This window comes from Hydra vulgaris, chromosome 01 (genome assembly GCF_038396675.1).
Source record: "Hydra vulgaris chromosome 01, alternate assembly HydraT2T_AEP".
Lineage (NCBI taxonomy): Eukaryota > Metazoa > Cnidaria > Hydrozoa > Anthoathecata > Hydridae > Hydra > Hydra vulgaris.
In genome coordinates, this window is record NC_088920.1 from 44775190 (window position 1) to 44797353 (window position 22164).

A 22164-nucleotide genomic window follows, 5' to 3' on the forward strand; every position below is an offset into this window, starting at 1 on the left:
AGTGAGGTGCATTGTTGACGTTGCAGTGAGGTGCATTGTAAGGTGACGTTGCAGTGAGGTGCATTGTAAGGTGACGTTGCAGTGAGGTGCATTGTAAGGTGACGTTGCAGTGAGGTGCATTGTAAGGTGACGTTGCAGTGAGGTGCATTGTAAGGTGACGTTGCAGTGAGGTGCATCACATTTTTTTTTTTATGTTAAGTGTTGCACACTTTTTTAGTTTTGTCTTTTGCTTCCAAACAACTTCTCTTATTATTCATTACTAATACCCTTACTTACTTAATAATACCCTTACTTGTATTAATATTATTACACACCCAGATTTAAAAACATTAAGAAATTGTAAAATTTCATCTATTCTCGTTAAATTAATGGCACGTAAAAACCTCAACCCTTTAAAAAAAAAAAATTAAAAAACCTTTTTAGCTTACAATAAAATTTTAAAATATCAAAATTTAATTCATCATAATTATCAATAATTGAGTAATTTTGTTAATGAACAAAAAAAGCATATAAAAAATAAAAGATATTAAAAAATGAATAAATAAACAAAGTTTATAAGTAAAAAAAAAAAAAAAACTATAAATAAAGTAAATATAAATAAAATAAACTATAAATATAAACAAACAATAAATAAATAAACTATAAATAAAGAATAAATAACTATTAAGTTAATAATTCAAGTAAACTTACCCTTAAGTATATATATTAATACAAGTATATTAATACAAATGAGTCCACTTTCATAATCATAGCTATCTAACACATAATCCAAAACTTTATTAAGAAGAATATTAAATTTTTTTCGCAAAGCAATTTTTGAAAAACTTAAACACTTCAAAGCTTAAATTTTGTATTTAAAATGTATTAAATTTCTGGATAAGCTGCTGTTTCTGATTGGCAAATTATTATGTAGTAATTTTCAAAAAAAAAATCATTTAAAAAGCTCGGTTTGTTATAAAAAAAGAGTGGCAAGAAGTCATTGAACACCAGTGAACAAAATATTACGTATTTTCAGAAAAACGCATTTAAAAAAAAATTATTAGGAGAATTTACTTTTTGTAAAACGTTTTTTGAAACAAATAATTTTTATGATTTTTTTCAGAACTCTTTGAAAATATGTATTCAATAACGTTTGTAGACATCTAAACTAGCTTATTTTGTAAAAAAATTAAAACTGATTGTTTTTACTTTAAGGGCTTTTGAAAAACAGCTGCAGTATGGATGATACAACGAATATGTTGAAATGAGATAACTTGACGCAAAATTCAAAAGCTCTTAACAAAAGCCACTAAGCCAAAAAAATTAAGTAATTGCAGTTCAGTGCTTTCAGTGCGGTTTAGTGGCTTGAAAATTTTGTATGTGTAGTATGTTGGTGTTTGCAAAGAAACATTATATAAATTGTTTTTTAATATAAAACTAATTTTATTTAAACTTTGTCGTATAGGCAGGTTTGGCACTTAACTATGCCAATATAAACAATATATGAAAACAAATATGTTGTTTCTTTATGTATATTGTTTATAAAATGAAAAAAATCCACGTGTGTGACATTTTGATTGAGGATCGTATGTAATATAAGTGAAATTTTCTAATAATTACAAATGTTTTTTGCTCAAGCTGTTTTGTTTTGATTATTTGTATGTATGTTAATATATTTAAAAAAATTGACAAGATTGAAAAAACACGAAACATATTGTCTCATCCAAGTGGAAAATTTGAAATTAAATTTTAGATTTGCCCCTCTCATGATAATTTCTGATTGCTAAAATTATGTTATCTGCTTCTTAGATCATTAAAAATGATAGACGAGGCTTTTTCATAAATCGTAGAAGCCACAATTTTTTTTGCGTATGTGCATCACTTTGTCACAAAAAACTGGAAAAACAAACTATAGTTTGTTTTTCTATAGAAATAAGATTTTATTTAAATTAAAAAAAAAAAACTCCTACTATTAAAGATATATGAAATATATTTTTATGGGATATATTCTAATAAAGACAAAAACTATTTATTTATTACTATTGTAATAAACAGGGCTGTCCCGAGGGGGGCATAGGGGTGCCTAGCCCCCCTACGAATATCCAATATGCCTACGGCATATTGGATATTGGAGCCTGCAAAATTGGATTTATAGTTTGCAGTCAACAAATGCCAGAAAACGAGGATCTTTTTTTTATTTTTAGATAAGTTAGTGGGCAAAAAATTTTTTTTTGGCTTTAGTCAGCAAAAAAAAGACACGTCAACCCCCTTTTAAAATCAGCCCTGGTAATAAATACAAAATTTTAAAAATCCTAAATTTTTTTGGCTTAACATTTAGATTATCGTTTAATATTATTCTTGAGTTTTTAATCATATTCATAATAATGAACTTTTTTTTATGACTGTTTTAGTGGTCTAAGATTTTTTGCTACATTATTATTTTTTTGCTGAAAATTTATAAGCAAGATTAAAAAATTTCAAAATTTATTACACTGAGTAGAGGTCTTAAACCCCCCAAAACAACACTGATGACAGCGCACTTAACCACTGAGCTATCAATGAAATGCATTTAGCAGAAAAACAAACCTAATTGCAAGTCTCTTATAAGCTTTACATATGCGAAAAAGGTGCGCATGTTAAGTTGTTTGCTTTTAACGTTTTTTTTCACAATATATTATTTTACTAAAAAATATTGAAGTAAATAAGGAATAGGTATATAAATAATCGGTGTGAAATAGATATGTATAGAAATGGTAGGTTTGGTAAAGACCTCTATTTTACGGATCCGGAAAGCTGGGATATATAAGGAAAAAGTATAGAAAAGTTTGGTTTGGAATAGACAAAGACCCGTTTTTTACAGGTCCGATCTCAGCTAGTTTTATTTAATATTTTATTTTAACTATTGCAGCACGTAAAAACCACAATCATATAACCACATTTAATTTTGTACGTTGAATTTTGTTTCCATTTATAAGATCAATTAAAATTCTCGGTATCCGGAATACCGGGTACTGAAATCCCGCTATTCCTAACCCTATTTTATTCTAAGTTTTGAATAAGTTTTTTTATGTAACTTTAACGCAGCTCATGCACAATACTAACTTTACGTAACAAGTTTACATAATTCTAACTTTATGTAACAACAAGTATGGCTTTTGAAGCTCTTTCAACTTTTGTTAAAAGAGCTTCAAAATATGAGCTATGAAAGTTTGATGAATCCACATTTGAATTCAATATTTTAAAAAAGAAAATAAAAATAAGTAGTGAATATTTACGCATCATAGACAAGCTGAGGTTGAAGTCCAGCTTTTTGCGCATCAAGAAAGTTCTCGTAGCGTGATTGCTTCTCAGGAAATTTTGAGAATGGTTTAAACAAGCCATCAGTTTTACACTCAGATTTTGAGTCTGAAGATTCTGCAACAACTTTTGGTCGCTCTACATGGAAAGATTTATCCCATCTTGATGTAAACCTAAAAACATAGAAGTGAATAAAAGTAATAAACAAGTTAAAAAAGTTTTTGGATTTGTTTTGAAAGAAACATAATTGAAGGCAGAAACAATCTTTTAGAGCAAATAACTTTGTGATATGTGTATCTTCTGTTTAATATTATATCCACTGGATTTTTTTTAAACATTAGTGTTATATAGTTGTGTCCACCTGATATTATATTGTATTTGATCACCTTAGAAATTAATAAACACTTTACAACTTGTAAGATTTTACTTTTTATTTTTATCAGGAATATTTTTTTTGTAAAAAAGGAAATTTTTTTAAATTAAAGAAAAAATCCTTTCTGTTACTGCAAAATTGCCTAAGTTTGGTCACCATGTAACTTTGGTCAAAGAAAAAAAAGCATGCAAAACTCAAATTTTACAAACTTTTTTTCTCAAATAATAATTGTTATTACTTCGTTAATATAAATCTATAAAAAAAATAATAAAGTTTATTTGCAACCTGCTGAAATAATTTTTTAGCAAAACAGCAATTAAAAAAAAGGCATACAAATAAAATCTAAAATAAGCAATTTAATAATAATCTAAAATAAATTTAATCTTAGTATTATTAAAAATTACCAAACTAACTATATTCATAAAAAAATTATAAATTTTTGAATATTAACTACTTTGTTTTTTAAAATTAGTAAAAAATGTAACTTTGTGAATATGAACTAGTGTTGTGAATGTAAAATTTACAAGTAACTTTACCTGTAAGTTTACAAATAAATTCGGACATTTTTATAATGGATACCTGCCATGATATTTTATTTGAATAAAGAACTTATTTATAATTTAAAAAAATTTGTTTATAAACAAAATTAACCAGTCAATTTTTATGTAAACTTTGATTTCAAAATGGTGAATTTATATCGCTGATATGAACTCATTACAAAACAATAACATATATTGCAACACACTGAAAAGTTTTTTTGCAAGTTAATGTATCTATGTCATCTATGGATTTATGGTGCACAGATGGCTGGTGGTTTGAAGACTGTGTGAGTAAGAGGAAAGCAGCTTTAACATTTGGCTTCAAAAGATCAACCAGAAGTAATGGCAAGCATACTAAAAAAAAAAAAGGCAAACCAACCAAGTTGAGCGGCAATATCAAGGACATTTTAATAAAAATTTTAATATTTATGAGTGATATTGTTTTTAGTTTGAATAGACTTGAAATGCTGTGTGTTGTTATTAACTACTTGGTTAATTCAAATCAAATGTGTTTTGATGGTGGCAAAGTTATACTTGCCTGGTATGTCATTCTGAGCTATCATTCAGAACTACAAATAATATGCCGCCAAACCATGCAATGTCGACTCAGCCAGTCACTATTGATTTATTAAAATTTTATGTTTACATAAAAATATATTTTATAATAAATTATTTTTTAATAAAAAAAGTTGCAATTTAAAAAAAGTAAAATTCAATTTGTTTACAATCTCTAAAAATTTTCCTTTTTTTGTAAACTGCATAACATATAGCATTTTAATGACCTACTTTATAACTTTTTAAAACTATTTAATCAAAGTTTGCGCAAATTTCTGAAATGTATTTGGAATGAATCTGGCCTTTAATATGATCAAGGCAAATTTAAGGTAGTGAGTCGAAGAGGTTCAAAAGAGCCTAAGAAACTTTGCAGTACTAACAGTAAGTTCATATTTTATTCCAAGGCCAAAAGATAATGGTGTTTATGATAAATTTGAGTATATATTTTAAGAAGCATTAAAAACAGATGTGCAAAGAATCCAGAAAACTCCTAATTTTACAAACTATTATTTAATAATTTGAACTTTTAGATTGATGTTCATATGGTTTCTAACTCATGATAAGCCAAACGGTGCTACCTATGGTGCCACGCAATCTGGCTGGATGAAAGTACATGCTTTTGCTGAATGGTATGAAAAGACATTTGTTCCATATTGCCACAAGATTGAAAGTTTTAAAGTATTTTTCTGTGAAAAGTAAACTGTGTGGAGTTCTGAACAAAAATTCCATTCGGTTTCAAAGTTCTCACAAAACCTAGCTACTCTGGGTTGCTCAAACAGGCTTTACTCTGGCAACAGGTATTTTTCAGTTGTGTTGAGAAAAATAAATAACAAAAAATTAGCTATTGGATCAATTTTTGAGCCAAGTACTCATGCCTTACCAACACTGCCTATACCAGTCACCGCAATTCCAGAAATTCCTTTAAGTATACAAAAGCATAGAACTTCAAGTACACAAACTTCTTCAAGCTCATTTAAACAAAGACCTTCTTTAACATGCTGCACAACTGCTTGTAAGCATTTAAACATCAACTTTAAATGCTTTACATGCTAGCATGCCCAAAGCATCCATATCAGAATCAAAACTAAATATTTTCATGAAATAATACATTATGATTTCTCTAGATGCTTTGATAGAACTTACAAACAAGTAAATAATAGCACAAAATCAAAAGAACCAAACACAAGCTAGAAAGGTTTTGTGTGAAAAAACAAAACAGAAAGCTAATTCAATTTAGACTCAAAAACATTTGGCAAAAGAAGCTGATTTGATTGACAAACCTACTATTAAACAACAGAAACAACAACTAGTGAAGGTAATCAAAAATCTGATTATATCAGAACCCAAAGAGACTTCCATATATCAAGAATGTTAGTCTGACAGTTCTTTGAATTCAAAAAAATGTCAAGCTTGTGACATTTTTTTCAGAAATAAAATTACAGCTCAACAACAACTATGGATGCGAATCCTGTGACATTTGGGTGTGTGGATCTTGCTGTTCTACTTTAGTCGACGATGTGCAAGAGTTGCCAATAAACATACAAAGTCTATTTAAAGCAAAGTAGTATTTTTTTTTTTAAATGAAAAAACTTTTTTAACTTAATTGAAAAATATATTTTTAATTTTATTAACTAGTAGCGTAGTGAAAGTGATAAAGACCAAAGTAATAAAATAGTTGACTAATTATAACAAAAATTAAAAATAATACTATTTATACTTAAAAAAGCCTTTTTTTATGTGCTCCTTGTTGTTTTCTTTGGCACACCAAGACTTTTTTTTATGAACCCAGGGTGATGCCCTACTAGGTTACTGGTATCTATGGTACTATTATCTGATTACTAGGTACTATTATCTGGTATCTATGGTACTATTATCTGACTACTAGGTACTATTATCTGATATTATATTATTATTTTATAATAAAACAACATTTAAAAATTAGTTTTCATTATTTTTGATCTTAAGTTTGTAATGCATTAATATGGATTTATATAGCAACCGAACTTTTGAGATGGTATTGAAAGTTCGGTCAAAGTAGATGTTTTCATTTCAAACATGTATTGAGTATTAGTTTTTATTTTTCATTTTTTTTATTTTCACAATATTAATTATTAAATAATTGTTTGTATGTTTCAGGAAAAAAAATTGAAATATTTTTATTTATGTGTGATAATTGAATGCTCAAAGGACCGAACCTAGGCAACTTTGCAGTATATCTTATTAAATGTTTTATGAAAAAAAACATAACTATTTGAACAGTTAAAACAAAATAGTTACTATTTAACAATATAGAATAGTTTTTTTTTAATGTAGAGCAAGGAAACAGTTGGATTGATATATAGAGTAAGGAAACAGTTGACAGAAGACTTAAAAAGTTGAAGTTTGTATGAGTCCGCAAAACATGAAGATGGAAGAGAGTTCCATAGGGTTAAGATGCAGGGGAAAAAAATTGGATAAATAAAAGTTTTTAGAGCATGCAGGGACAGAATAGAGTTAGTACAGTAAAAGAATGAGACTTTGCTGAATGACAAGTCAAGCGAGAATGAGTTTTAGTTGATGGAACCAGCGATGATAGCTCTTTTGAGCCGTGACCATGATAGTATTTATAGAAAAGAGTAAGAGATGTAACTTTACGACAATGGGCAAGAGGTTCAAGCTTAGCAGATAAGATAAAGCAACTGATTGTATATATGGTTTCCATGAAAAGTCAGTAGTAAACAATGAGGACTCAGTGAGGAAAAAAAGAGGACTCAGTGAGAGGGTTGATATTCATTAGTATTTATATAGGAATTATATAATTAATAATTAATATAGATGTCTTATTAAAAGCAACTTGACTTTTACTTTAATTTTTATAAAAAAATATTTATTACTTTGTTTTTTTGTCATCCCTGTCTTCTAATTCTTTCTTTATCTTATTTTCATCAAGATTTTGTTGTTGATCCCAACGCAAAGTCCATTGACTGACTGGCTTAGATACTTCTCCTAATAAAATACTGCGTTCTTTTGATGTTAATTTACCTTCCGGTGGCAAATTTCCTTTCCCTTTATCCAGAAAAACATGTTTTGGTTGAAAATCAGGAGGTATCTCAGGCATTTTTTTAGGTTTAGGTATAACAGTTTTAATAGATGACTCAATGAAACCAGTTAAACAACCTAAAAATCTAACAAGTTTTAGTTAAAATAAAAATTTATAACTTTTTCTCTTATGTTTCTTTACTAAGGCATACTTTAGCCAACTATTATACTGTTTCATAATACATTTTGGATATAGAGACAGAAGACAGTTCATTTTTTTGATAACAAAAGAGGATAATGGTTTAATATTAATAAACAATAAATACAAATAGTAAAACCATTTACTAAAACACTTCTTTTAAGAAAAATCAAAAACCTTTCTATGTTTAAGCATTTACTTGTCTAGTTGTAATTGATTTATTTAAATTACTTATATGATTATGTAATTAAATTTTTGATTTAAATAATTGATTTATTTAAATTACTTATATGATTATGCAATTAAATCTTTTTTCAAAGCAAAATTAACAATTGTCAAATATTCCATTCCATTTTTATGCAACTGATTTCAATTTTTATTTTATTTGTTTGTTGAAAAGAGGATAAGTCAAGTACACAACAAATCCAAAATGTGTTGATAAAATCTTTTTACAAAAGCTTATTGCTTTTATGTCAACAAAAAACTACAAAAAAATTAATCAACTTTTGATTACAAAACCTGAAACATATACAAAACCTAAAATATATGCACAACCTGAAACATATACAAAACCTGAAACATATACAAAACCTAAAACAAATGCAAAACCTGAAACATATACAAAACCTAAAGCAAATACAAAACTTAAAACATATGCAAATCCTAAAACATATACAAAACCTAAAACATATACAAAACCTAAAATACATGCAAAACCTGAAACATAAGCAAAACCTGAAACATATGCAAAACCTGAAACATATACAAAACCTAAAATATATGCAAAACATGAAACATATACAAACCTGAAAGATATAAGAATATAGAGAGATTTGATGACAATGATTCTGTTAAAAGTAAAGAAACAAACCAAAAAATGACATGAAAAATATGTAAAATACATTGTACTTTGCCTTGAACCAAAAAAAAAATGGTTCTGGTGTTTGTTTCTGTTCTGTGTGCTGAAAATTTGTACGCTTAGATATTTTAAGACAAGGAATCCAATAAAACAGCATTAAATATTTAAAAATAAACATAATGCCTGAAATTTTAACCTTTATTGCAATTTTACTGAGGTGAGTTTTATTACAAAAATGGATGATTTTTTTTTTAAGATGTTGTCCTGAATAGTTTAGTTAGAGCTGTTAGAAAGAACTGGCCTTGTTTATTAAGATATCCCCCTCCCCTTTCCTTTCTCATCTCTCCCCATTTATTACATATGGGTAAAAATTTACAAATATCCTTTTATTCCCACCCCACCTTGTGTTAAGCATCTGAAAGTAACTTAGCAATAATGAAACTGAAACGGTGTTGACTATAAAAAAATCAAAATTAAATAAAAAAATAAAAAAAAAATCAAATAGTTCCTTCAGTTGTTGATGACTTGCTTTTTTAATTTTTTTTTGTAGTTTTATTAAATACGAAATAAATTTTAAAAATTTGTTAAAATTTTACCAAGGGTGAGTTGAATTATAAAAATGCAGAAGTATAGGCTAATTTTTTTCAAAAGTTGTCTTAAATAATTTAGTTAGAATTATCACAATCAACTTGGTTGTGGTCTTTTCTAAAACAGAATTAAAAAACATCAGAATTAAATGACATTAGTCAAATGTATGTCATTAGTAGATGTAATGACATACAGTAATGAGGAAAAAGCTAGTATACTAAGCTTTATAGTAAAAAGAATACTTACTATACTTTTTACTGTACTAAACAAGTTTTGACCTATTAAATTAATTTTAATGAATTATAAACAGTTGTTTTTTATTGACCATTGACTAAAAATTGGTTGAGATTGATTTAGATAAAAAATATACGGAGTATGTTAGACAACATAATGCAATATTTTAAAATAAGTGTTGTTGCTAATTCAGGTGGAGATGTTTCTAATTTTGCACTATCTTCTTCAATTGTTTAGAGCTTTGTAACTAAAAGAGGAGAAATGATTATAAAACATACTGGTCACTCACTCAAAATTTAGCATAATAAACTTGTTAAACTCTTTCGATCAATAGACAAATCAAGTTTAATGTTTTTGTCCAGATGTAATAAATTGGCTGTAAAGGGAAAAAAGGGGGAAAGAGGTCTGTGGAAAACAAATTTTTATTTTAATTCTGCAAGTGAGTTTATATTTTCTAACTTTTAAAACCTAAACCGGCCTCAAAAATTAGAAAATAAATGAATTTTTTTTTTTTCAGTTTTGAGATACAGTTTCTTTGAGAATATTATCATCAATTGTATTTATAAAGAATATCACCATCAATTGTATTTTGAAGCTTTCGATCTTATCAGCTCTATCAAACAGAGATTTATTTGATAAACCTAATTGTGGTTAAAGAGATTTAAACAAAAAATCCAATTTTTAAATGAAAAACAGAGTTGATGAACCTAATTGTCTTTATAAAGATTATAAAAGTCATTAAAGAGATTACAAATGAAAAGAGGAAAAATAAGACTGGAAAGTAAAATCCATAAACATCTGCAACCAGTTTGTTATTTTACAATATTTGGCTAAACCATAATTGTTTTTTTCGCTAGCAACAACATCAGTAAATTACAGAACCTTTAAAACTTTAAATCTTTCTTAAGCATTTCACTCAAAATGAGGTTTACTTATCAAAGCCATAAAGACCAAAACCTGATTCTGCTTATACTACTGGTGCTATTAGTTAAAGTTCCTCCTTAACTTTGAAAAGAGTTACAAACCTATTTTGAGAAGGACTTTGATCATAATTATTTTTTAAAGGACTTAAAACAAAAATTAAAAAGACCTTAAAATACTTAATACTACTTTCTTTTAAACTAATTTCTATAACGGGTGATGCGGAAGTTATCGGACAACTCCGAATTTCATTATTTGAGCATAATAATTAGTTTTTGTGGTTTTATGCGTAGGCATAAACGTTCTATAAAATATAAACTTTATTATTTGAAACACAATTATTTAAAATGAGGTTAAATGCAGCTGAACAAGAATCTTTTCGAAAGCGACTAAAAATGTTTTTTGTAAATAAACCTAATATAAAATAAAAAAAATCGTAAATCATTTTGAAAAGGAAGGATTTGCTCGAAGTACAATATATGATAACCTAAAAAGACTTGAAACTGTTCAATCGTTTTCTGATAGAAAGCACCCTGGTCGTCCGACATCCTGGACTAGAGAAAAGAAAGCCGTATTAATGAGACTTGTCAACAATCGAAAAGGGGTCAGTCAGAGAAAAATAGCTATTAAATTCGGTGTAAATCAATCGACAATTGGTCGTCAGTTTAAAAAAATGAATATTAAATATAGAAAACGTGAAAAGACTCCAAAATACACTATAGAACAACAAATAAAGGCAAAGAAAAGAAGCAGGAAACTAGTTAACCAACTCTATAACACAAAATCGCTTCTAGTCATCGATGACCAAAAAAACTTTTGTTTTGCAGGGGATAACATGCCTGGAAATTCTGGATACTACACAAACAACAAAAAGACATGCCCAGAAAGTGTTCGTTTTATAGGAAAAGAGAAATTTCCAAAAAAATTATTAATGTGGATAGCCATATCTGACCGTGGTATGTCCGAGCCATTGTTTCGCACTTCCAAGGCTGTAGCAATCAATTTATCAATCTATATTAATGAATGTTTAGAAAAACAACTTCTTCCATTTATTCACAAGTATCATGGAGATTTTAACTATTTATTTTGGCCAGATTTAGCAAGTTCTCATTATTCTAAAGATTCTCTAAATTGGATGGACCAATATGTCTATTACGCTGATAAAGAATCCAATCCCCCAAATGTGCCTCAAGCACGACCAATTGAAAATTGTTGGGGGCATTTGGCACAGAAAGTTTACGAGGGAAATTGGCAAGCTTCAACAGAGCAAGTTTTTATTGATCGCATTAAACTAAAATTACAAAAAATTGATTTAAACTTTTTACAGTCGCATATGAAAAGCGTCAGAGTAAAATTAAGATCAATTGCAGATGGTGGTGTTTTTTCATATAAAAAATAATATATTTTTATTAAAAGATAAATGCTTTATTTAAAAAATATATAATAGTAGTTAGTAGTGTTTAATAGTAGTGTTTTTTTTATTTATAAATAAGTTATTGACGTTTTTATTTTGTCCGATAACTTCCGCATCACTCGTTAATACAAAAGTAATTTGAAAAATAAACTTAATTTATTTTTAAAGTATATAATATATATATATAAATATATATATATATATATATATATATATATATATATATATATATATATATATATATATATATATATGTATATATATATATATATATGTATATATATATACATATATATATATATATATATTTGATAAATTAATTAATTGCAAAATTTAAATATTCATAATGATTATAATTATTTTATCAACAAAAAATTACCTTTAAATACTTCATTTTTAGGTGCACCTGACCAACCATGATTAGTTTTATCTTCTTCATCAGCCATAACAACATCATAGTTCGATATTTTGTCAGTTGAATAAATGTCATCATCTTCATCTTCAAATACGCCAACACCAAATGCCTTTCAAGATTTAATAAAATACAATTAAACAAAGCATAATAAGAACAAATGAATTGATGGTAGTAGAAAAAATGATATAGGAGTAAACTTTTAAATTCAATTCACTCCATTTCTAGAATAGTGATTTACAAAAACTGGATCAAATCAGTTTTAAAACACTTTTTTTTACGATACGTTTTAAGTTCATAAAAAATAAACTTTTTATGAAGACCATAAGATTAAAGTATTTTAAGAAGCATTTTAGTTGTTAAGAAAAGACCAGTGTTATTAAACTTTTTGACAGAGAACCTTTAAGTATGCTGTAACTATTTGTTTTAGTTTTATCTTAAATTGTAAAGAAATATTTTTATCTATATGGTTTTGAGTTTGCAATAAATTTCTTAGTCTTTACTCCACAAAGCCTTATTTACTCATAACTTATTAAGCCTTTTTTGTTCAAAGAAAAAGTAAAAATAATATACTTAAGTTGTTATTGTGATATTGTTATTGTGTAAGTATATAATATACTTACACAATAGCAACATCAAAAATAACAACAATTTTTGTCAAATCTAACAAAACTGAAAATTAATGTTGTAAAAAAATTTGTACTAAATCCTGATTTTTTTCATATAGGCAACCTGAAATTTTTTTTGTTTCTTTAATTAGCTTTGAATGACTTTTAAAAATTAATATATAAAGTGAAGGTAGAATGGAAAAATCAATTGCCAGTTTTAGCAATAAAGATTCTTCTAAACTAGTTTGGCTGGAATGATTCATGTTTATATTATTCCTATCTGACTCATACAACCTACAACTTTTCAAGTGTTCTGTCAACCATTTCCTTGCTCAATAACTCTTCAATTCTTTTTTTTTTGTAATTCCCAACTTAATAGTGGTTGCTTGCAGCCTTGTTGTGCATGTGAATCAGAATTACAGTAAAAAAAAAAAAAAAGAATTAACATTTAATTGAGGTTTTATTAAAACTATTTTTAAGGTCACCTTTAAAAAATCTCAGTTGTCTAGATGAGTTAGGGAAAGACTTTCAATACAAAAACAATTCAATGGCAAAAAAGATTTTAAGATTTCTTGAAATTTGGAATCGCTATCAACTGATATCAAAACTACTATCTATTTGCAAACCCTTCACTTAAAAAACTTTGTTATGTTTAAAAAGCCTACAATATATGTTTTTTTATTACATTATATAAACTTAATTGTGACATAACTGTAACTTATAACATCATTGAGACTTTACTGATTTATTTATAACATATCATTTACATATATATTAATTAACAACTATTTTTTTAACAACTTAGCAACATTTTTTCCTTGAATATGACTAAAATGTGAACAAAAATCACATAACAAATCAATAACAAAAATTTATGTTTTTGTTACCTTTTCCAAACATATAGTTTTTATTTAACTTTTTTGATCGACTTAAATACAGAGAAAATAATCACCTGGCCTCGGATTCCTCTTTTTTCTTTGCCTGTCGGACGAAATGTTGGTTTATCAAGATCCTGAAGAAATCCACACATGGCAGTAGCAGGATTTATACCTGAATAACCAAGCCCATGAACATTATCTTTAGAAAAAAATTGAAAAGGCTGAATATCTTTTGGAGCTATATACTTGGCGGATATCTGTTCTGTATCATGTGCAGAATTTTGTGGCATACACCCATAAATCTAAATGATATGAGAGTCAATAATATATCAATAGCAAAAGTAATTAAAAATGTCAAATAAAATTTGGCTGAAAATATAAACCTTGACCCACTGATTTCTTGAAATTAATTTCCTTTTTGTCTTATTGAAACACAAAAAATTATTCAAAAATTTAAATAAAGTTTAAATAATAAAATTGTGACAATGCTAACAAAAATGTAAAAAAAAAAAAAAAAATTTGTAAAGTTATTAAATTCTTCTTAATTATCTGTAAACACCCGCACACACTCGGTAATGTATATGATTTAAACAGAGGTGGAAAGTAATGAATTACATTAACTCTAACAAATTACATGTTACTGTAATTGAGTAAATATTTTGTGAATTTTGTACTAGTAAGGTATTTTTTTAAATGTGTACTTTTATTAAAGTATATATTTTTTTAAATATTGTATTTCACTACATTTAAATCTGACTGAAGTAAACTGAGTTTAGAAAATTTATTACATATTAGTAACTGAGTAAAGAAAATTTATTACATATTAGTATTGTTTAATATCACAAAAAGTATGATTTAATTCTTTTATTTGATAAAAAAGGCGCCTTTTTTATAACTTTGTTTCCTAATAGTTTTCACTAATGTTTAAATGAAGTTAGGGGTTGTTCACAAATTACGTCATGCGACTGGAATAAAGATGGGAGGGGCTAGTGATTATATGATGATTTGTTACAAACAACTTTTAGTTTTTTTTTCTAATCCAGCTAAGAAAATTTAAAGTATGGTTTTTAAAGTCAAAAACGTGCATTTGCATGATGTAATTTATGAACGACTCTTAAGAAATTAAACATGAACACTGCTGATTTTTATAATTTTAATCTTTCTTATTTGAGTTATAAAAAAAAGCTGTTAAAAAAGTTTTGCAATAACTTTTACTTTTACTTGAGTAAACTTTTTTCTACCAGTTTACTCAAGTAAAATTTCACTAAAGCAATAGTACTTTTTCTTAAGTACAGAGTTTTTTTACTTTTTTGTCTCTGGATTTAAGATGTAGTGAATTAAATTACTTTAAAAAAACTATACTCAAGTAATAGCACACATTTAAAAAAATACTCAAAAAGTACTAAAATTACAAAAAAAACTTGTCAATTACAGTAACATGAGTAAATGTAATTTGTTCCTTTCCACCACATATAAGATATAATTAGAAACACTTGTATGGCTAAATTTTGAAAGTAAATGTCTTTGAGCATATTAAGTTTATATAATAGTTAAGTACAATAACTCTAGTAACTAAACTGGTTGTTTTGATTTAGTTTATAGGTAAACTTACTTTGATACACTTTATCCATTAAGTAAATCACACTAAATTTAACTTTAAAATAGAAGTAAGATATTATTGATTTCCATGCAGAGACTAAAATTAATTAAAGTAATTAAAATTCAGCTTTGCATTGAATGAAAATCTCCGCCCAAAAAAGCAAATAACCATACTTTGATTTAAAAGTTAAAATAAGTGTGACGTACTTTATAAGTGACCCATAATAAAAACCTCAGACAAAAACATTCAATTTATTTTAGAATGGTAAAAAAAAAAAATGCTAAATTACAAAAGTAAAAAAATAATGAAAATATTGAAAAGAAAAAAAAACTAACTGCGAACCTGCAAAAAGCAACCATGATATGCCTAATTTGAGCCCTGATATATACATACACACATACATACATACATACATACAAATCAACGGGCAATAAACAGTGAATGATCATCTTATTTTGGGAGGTCAAAACAGCAGTTTCATCAAAATTACTGTTTTGACCTCCCAAAATAAATTCTTGGTGGTCGAGGTTGATTGTTAAAAAAAACCTGAGATTTAGAAAATATGTTTTTACAAACAACAAAGATATATTTCAAAAATAATAAATATTTGTAACACTTAAAATATTAAATAAAAAAAAGAATCAAAAATATTCTTATTGTTTTTCATAAGCTTCTTTTAACTTATAAAGTTGACGCATATTATATATGACGTAAAATATATCTTTATTTTTTACACACCATTAGTTTTACTTTACGGTAAAATCAATAGTTGCATTTAATATATTGATAAATGTTCTTATTCTAATAATATTTTCTGCTGTTAATTGAATAAATTCTTAGTCAAACTGTTGTAGTTTTTTATTATATTATTATAAAAAAAAATTTCAAACTTTGCCACTATTTCACAGTGGGTCCAAGTGTGTCAAAATAAAAAAAAACCTACCATTAAACCTACATTGTGTTCAATGTAGGTTTAATGGTAATTTTTACATACTTTAATAAACTGATATGCTAATATGCTTTATTAAAATGGTATTTGTTAGGGATTGTCCATAAAGTACATACACTAGGATGGGGGGGAGGGGGTCTGCAAATGGGGTATATGAGATGGAGTATATGAGATGGGGGGCAGAGGGTTAATTATAAAAGAAAAAAGACACTAAATTAAAAAAAGTATCATAAAATGTTGGGTAGGTAGGTTAAAAGTGTAAGTTTTTTAGGAAGGTGGAGGGTACTCAAAAAAGCGAAATGCAGGAGGAGGAGGGGGAGGGTTGAAATAAAACCGTATGTACTTTATGAACAACCTTTTAGTCACTACCTTTTATATTAAAGTTTAAATTACCTATTGAAGTTGAAATTTTTTTTCAGACTTTTAAGTTTTAAAATAAAAATAAATTAAAAATATAAGTTGCTATACATAAATTAAAATTTTTTTTTTTAATTAAAATTATGTGCTATTTTTTATTTATATATTGATAGATTTATCTTTTTTTAAACAACAACTTAGCTGCAAATTTTTGCTTGTAAGAAGTTGTAAGTAAGAAGTTTTGTAAGAAGTGGTAAGTAAGAATTTTGCTTGTAAGTAAGAAGTTTGCTTGTAAGTAAGAAGTTTGCTTGTAAGTAGGAAGTTTGCTTGTAAGTAAGTAAGAAGTTTGCTTGTAAGTAAAAAGTTTGCTTGTAAGTAAGAAGTTTGCTTGTAAGTAAGAAGTTTGCTTGTAAGTAAGAAGTTTGCTTGTAAGTAAGAAGTTTGCTTGTAAGTAAGAAGTTTGCTTGTAAGTAAGAAGTTTGCTTGTAAGTAAGAAGTTTGCTTGTAAGTAAGTAAGAAGTTTGCTTGTAAGTAAGAAGTTTGCTTGTAAGTAAGAAGTTTGCTTGTAAGTAAGAAGTTTGCTTGTAAGTAAGAAGTTTGCTTGTAAGTAAGAAGTTTGCTTGTAAGTAAGAAGTTTGCTTGTAAGTAAGAAGTTTGCTTGTAAGTAAGAAGTTTGCTTGTAAGTAAGAAGTTTGCTTATAAGTAAGAAGTTTGCTTGTAAGAAGTTGTAAGTAAGAAGTTTTATTTAACTTTGAAGTTGATGTCTTTTTGTTTTTTGTTTTTGTTTTGTGCAAATTTTTACTTTCTTTAGGTGATTAAAAAAACCTCCAATATCCTCCAGTCAAAAAATACTTTAAAATCTTTATAAGTATATAAATGATAATTTAAAATCTTTATAAGTATATAAATGATAATTTAAAATTGGTTTGAGCTTCAACAAAGTACCATCTTTCCTAAAAAAATAACTTTTAGATAACAGGGTACAACTAAAATTTTGCCTGCGACAAATAAATCTCAGGTAAATTGTGATTTCTTTCCTCAGCTAAAACTGTATTGGCTTTTTAAATAAAAATAAAACACATCATCTTTGAAAAGTAAGATCTATGATTAGAAATGATTCCTAAAAAGAGTAATTTTGAATTTATAGGTTAAAATTAAATATTGATCTATTAAACTACATGTTAGAAAACAAATTAAGAATCTCTGACCATGGTGTTTTAAAACAGTTTATATTAATTAATTAAAAACAGGATACATGTGGCAGGCTTTTAACAACAAAGTACAGGCGTATTACTAATTGAAGCAAAAGTTGTGCTTTAAAAAAGAGAATAAACTTGATGAGGTCCATGCTGTAAAGAATATTTTTGAAAATAGTGATCAAGTATCCTAACTATCTTGCATCATAACTATCTTGCATCATAACTATCTTGCATCATAACTATCTTGCAATGAAGCTCTGGTTTTACTTTTAGATACAAACATGACCAAATATGGATATCAACTATATCAAAATATAGCTATGAGAAAAAACTGTGAACTTTACCCTTCATATTACATTATAAAGGCAGCAAAATTGCCTTGTTATACAAAGGAAATAGAGATAATTGATTATTAAGTTAAAATCTCAATGCAGAGTTTGCTAGACTATGCTGCATAAAGACTGTGTCAAGTATATAATGAAGTCATTAAAACAGTTGCTGGTGATACAGCCATTTTTGCTACTTTAAGACACAATGTAGGATTTGATGGCTCCACTGGGCAAAGAAATGGAGTTATTAATGCCTGGAGCATAACAATGTAAATTCTTAATCATATCATTTAAATATATGCAGACGTGGATGACATGATGGCTATTATGACGTTGTAAATTGTGTATGAATTGAGTTGATGAGATACAAAAATTTTTTTTCATGAAATTGTGCTATTAAAAAACAATATGCTGGTATTTTTAAAATATGTATAATGTGATATGTGGTATATCTACCACTACACCACTATGCGGTAGTGGTGTAGTGGTAGAGCTCTCTCTTCATAAGCGAGGTTATGAGTTTGATCCCCACTATGTCCCTGGTAGTACTGAGCTCAACTTGTTTCTCTATGCAGCAGCCTTGTTTGTCAAGGTTTGTGTTTTGTGAGTTGAGAGAGGGCTATAACCACAATTAAGTAGCCTTCTCATCTGTAGGGCGTGAAGGCTACTTAATTGACTACAGACATTACTACTCTTGGCCTTGGGGAGGTGAATTCACATTTAAAAAAATATGAATTAACTTGATAAGGTGTGAAAAGAAATTTATTTTATTGTTATTAAAAAAATAAATTTTTTTTTTTTTAAATTAGAAATATATTTATAAGTTCCAAGTAAATAAAAATATAATTTTAGAACAAAAATGGGCAATGACCCACTGTGCATTTGTGAAGTTTTTTTTTTTTTTTTTGTAATTCCCCTCCCCAAGGCGGAGAAGGCCACTACAGATGAGGAGCTACCTAATTGTCATTATAACCCTCTCTCAACTCTATAACTCTGAAACACAAGGCCGCTGCGCGGAGAAACAAGTTGAGCGTGGTTTTGATTGTTTCCAAATCGTTATTTACAGTAAGACTGTGTTTTTGTTGAAAAAAAAACAATGATTTGATTTGAATTTGCTGAATTAAAAAAATCCTTTATGTTAAAAAAAATGTTTTTGTAGCATAAAGTATTTTTTTATTTACAAAGTTCAGTAAGTGTTATGAAACAAATATTAAAACACTGAACTTTTTTTTTTAATTTGCAGGCTAATAAAAACATTTGGCTGGCAATTCTATGATTTAGAAGGTCAAATTGACAGCTTAACACATAGTTCAAATTTTTATTTTGTGCGCTGTATGTATGTATGTATGTATGTATGTATGTATGTATGTATGTATGTATATATATATATATATATATATATATATATATATATATATATACATACTGCCCACACTCCTCTAAAATAGTTTACGGGAGCAATTTACGGCTCTCCCAAAAGTATTGCAACTAAAAAAAACAACAACATTAAATCATTAAAAAAAAAAAAAATTGCATAATAAATTGCAACGGTTTTTAAAAAGCACGGTTGTAGCAAAAGAAAAAAAAAATAAACAAAAAAAAAGCGCCAACTGAAATAAAAATATTTTTGATTAGGTTGGACTAACTGAAAAATATAAAATTACACTCTAAATTATATTGATAAAATATAAATATTTTTTATAAGCAGTAAAAACTTGTATAGCTCTTTGTCAAAGTTTTTATCAAATAAGCAATGTTGTTTATAAATAAATTCTCTGTGGTAGCTCTCAGAGAGGCTGATATTGTAAATAGGTTTTGTCTAACACCAAAGCCTGCTATTCTCAGGTCATAAAATCTCGCATTTCATCACAAAAATTAGGCCCTCGTGACTTCTGGAGAATCTTTTATAGTATCAATAATAAGATAAATTTGTTATTCCACCTCTCTTATATGGTTCAGACTTTGTCACGCCCCCTTAAGATAAAACTGAATTGTTTGCTAAGAACTTTTCATCAATATCATCTCTTATCATCAATGCTTATCATCAGTGCTTATCAGAGTCTTGTTTTCCAGTCTGCTGGAAAGCGACATCTGTTATCCCTATTTTCAAAAATTCTGGAGAGCAATCAGACACATCTATTTACCATCCCATTAGTCTTCTTCCTATCATAAGCAAGGATTTTGAATCTTTATTTAACAAACACTTAATCTTGAATCTTGAATCTAATAACTTGAATCTTGAATCTAATAATCTTGAATCTAATAACTTACTTTCTGATCATCAATATGGATCTTCTCCTTCTACAGCTGATTTGCTAACAGTAATAACCAATAGATTTTATAGAGCATTAGATAAAGGCTATTATTTTTGACATTTCTAAAGCTTTTGATAAAAATTGACATGCTGGTCTTCCTTATAAGCTTTCTTCTTATAACATCTGGTAACATCTTTAAGATTATTGAACCCTTTTATTCCAATCGTAGTATAAAAGTTGTCCTCAATGGACAGCACTCTTCTTCATATCCTGTAACTTCAGGGGTATATCAATACCGTTGCAAAATTAGTATCTGCTAGGGTTTCATCTCATTATCGAGCTCGACACTTTCTTACTCTGGATACTATTCTCTATCTCAAATCTCAAAGTCTTCTCAAAATCTCAAATCCGGCCTTGTATGGAATACTGTGGCCATATCTCGGGCGGATCTTCTAATGATGCCCTTTCTCTTTTAGACAAGGTGCAAAAAAGGAATTGTAAACATAGTTGGTCCTGCTCTTGCAACCAACCTCCAACCATTATCACACGTCGTAATTCTAAAGAATTTTTCATGGCGCAACAAATGACGCTTGTTATGTATATATTCTTCTAACATTAACGTTACAAACATATGCTTGTAAGATGTATAAAACTGTATATATATATATATATATATATATATATATATATATATATATATATATATATATATATATATATATATATATATATATATATATATATATATATATATAGTATTAGTAATTGCTGTAACTGGTGTGAGCCAGTGAGTGTGGTATTGTTGCTCATCCAGTAATTAAGACCTACTTTAAAACTGTTAACTGATTGTGCTTTAACCAACTCGCTTGGCAAGCTATTCCATAAATTAGCTGATCTATAAAATAAAAAGTTTTTACGACATGCTTGCTTAGTGATTTCTTTGACATATTTAAAGCTGCAACCTCTTGTTTGAGTTTGTTGAATACTAATTTTTTTGATTGTTTCCAAATCGTTAAAACTGTTGAAGAATTTAAAAAGTTGAATTATATCTCCTCCTTGCCTCCTTTTTGTCAAGGTAGTCAAGTTGAGAGCTTTTAGACGATACTCATAGTTGATTTTTTTAAGCGATGGTACTAACCGAGTTGCACGATGTTGGACTCTTTCTAATAACTCAATTTCTCCCTTTCGAATAGATGACCAAACTTGTACTGCAAACTCTAACAGTGGTCGCACAAAAGAAACATGAAGTATTCTCAGCAGTCTAATATCTAAGCAAACGAAGCATTTTCTAATCCGACCCAACATTTTGTTGGCTTTGCCTACGCATTTTATAACATGATTTTTTCATTTCAGATTGCTTGAGAAAATTACTTCAAGATCACTTACAGATTCTGTTATGTTTAACTTTCGTTCATTGATATAAAGGGGTGATTTTTTTGTTATTCCAGCCAAAGTGCATGACCATACATTTTGAAATATTAAATTTCATAAGCCAGTCTTGAGTCCACTTGAAAGCTAAATCAAGATCTGATTGCAAAGAAAGAGTTGATGCACTGGAAAGCATTTCATTCAAAATTTTGGTGTCATCTGCATACAGTTTG

General features: G+C 27.6%; 1 protein-coding gene across 1 annotated transcript in view; it reads right to left on the reverse strand.

Annotated features, from left to right (window-relative positions):
• The window catches only part of LOC100200722 (G patch domain-containing protein 1), a 36447-nt gene that overhangs the window by 9617 nt on the left and 4666 nt on the right, over positions 1-22164 (reverse strand). Inside the window, exons 4-7 of the mRNA XM_065788310.1 lie at positions 13949-14176; positions 12356-12500; positions 7617-7899; positions 3255-3449 (exon numbers count right to left, since the gene is read on the reverse strand). Of these exons, the coding sequence (XP_065644382.1) occupies positions 3255-3449; positions 7617-7899; positions 12356-12500; positions 13949-14176 (851 nt within the window). The remainder of the gene's footprint in view (positions 1-3254; positions 3450-7616; positions 7900-12355; positions 12501-13948; positions 14177-22164) is intronic.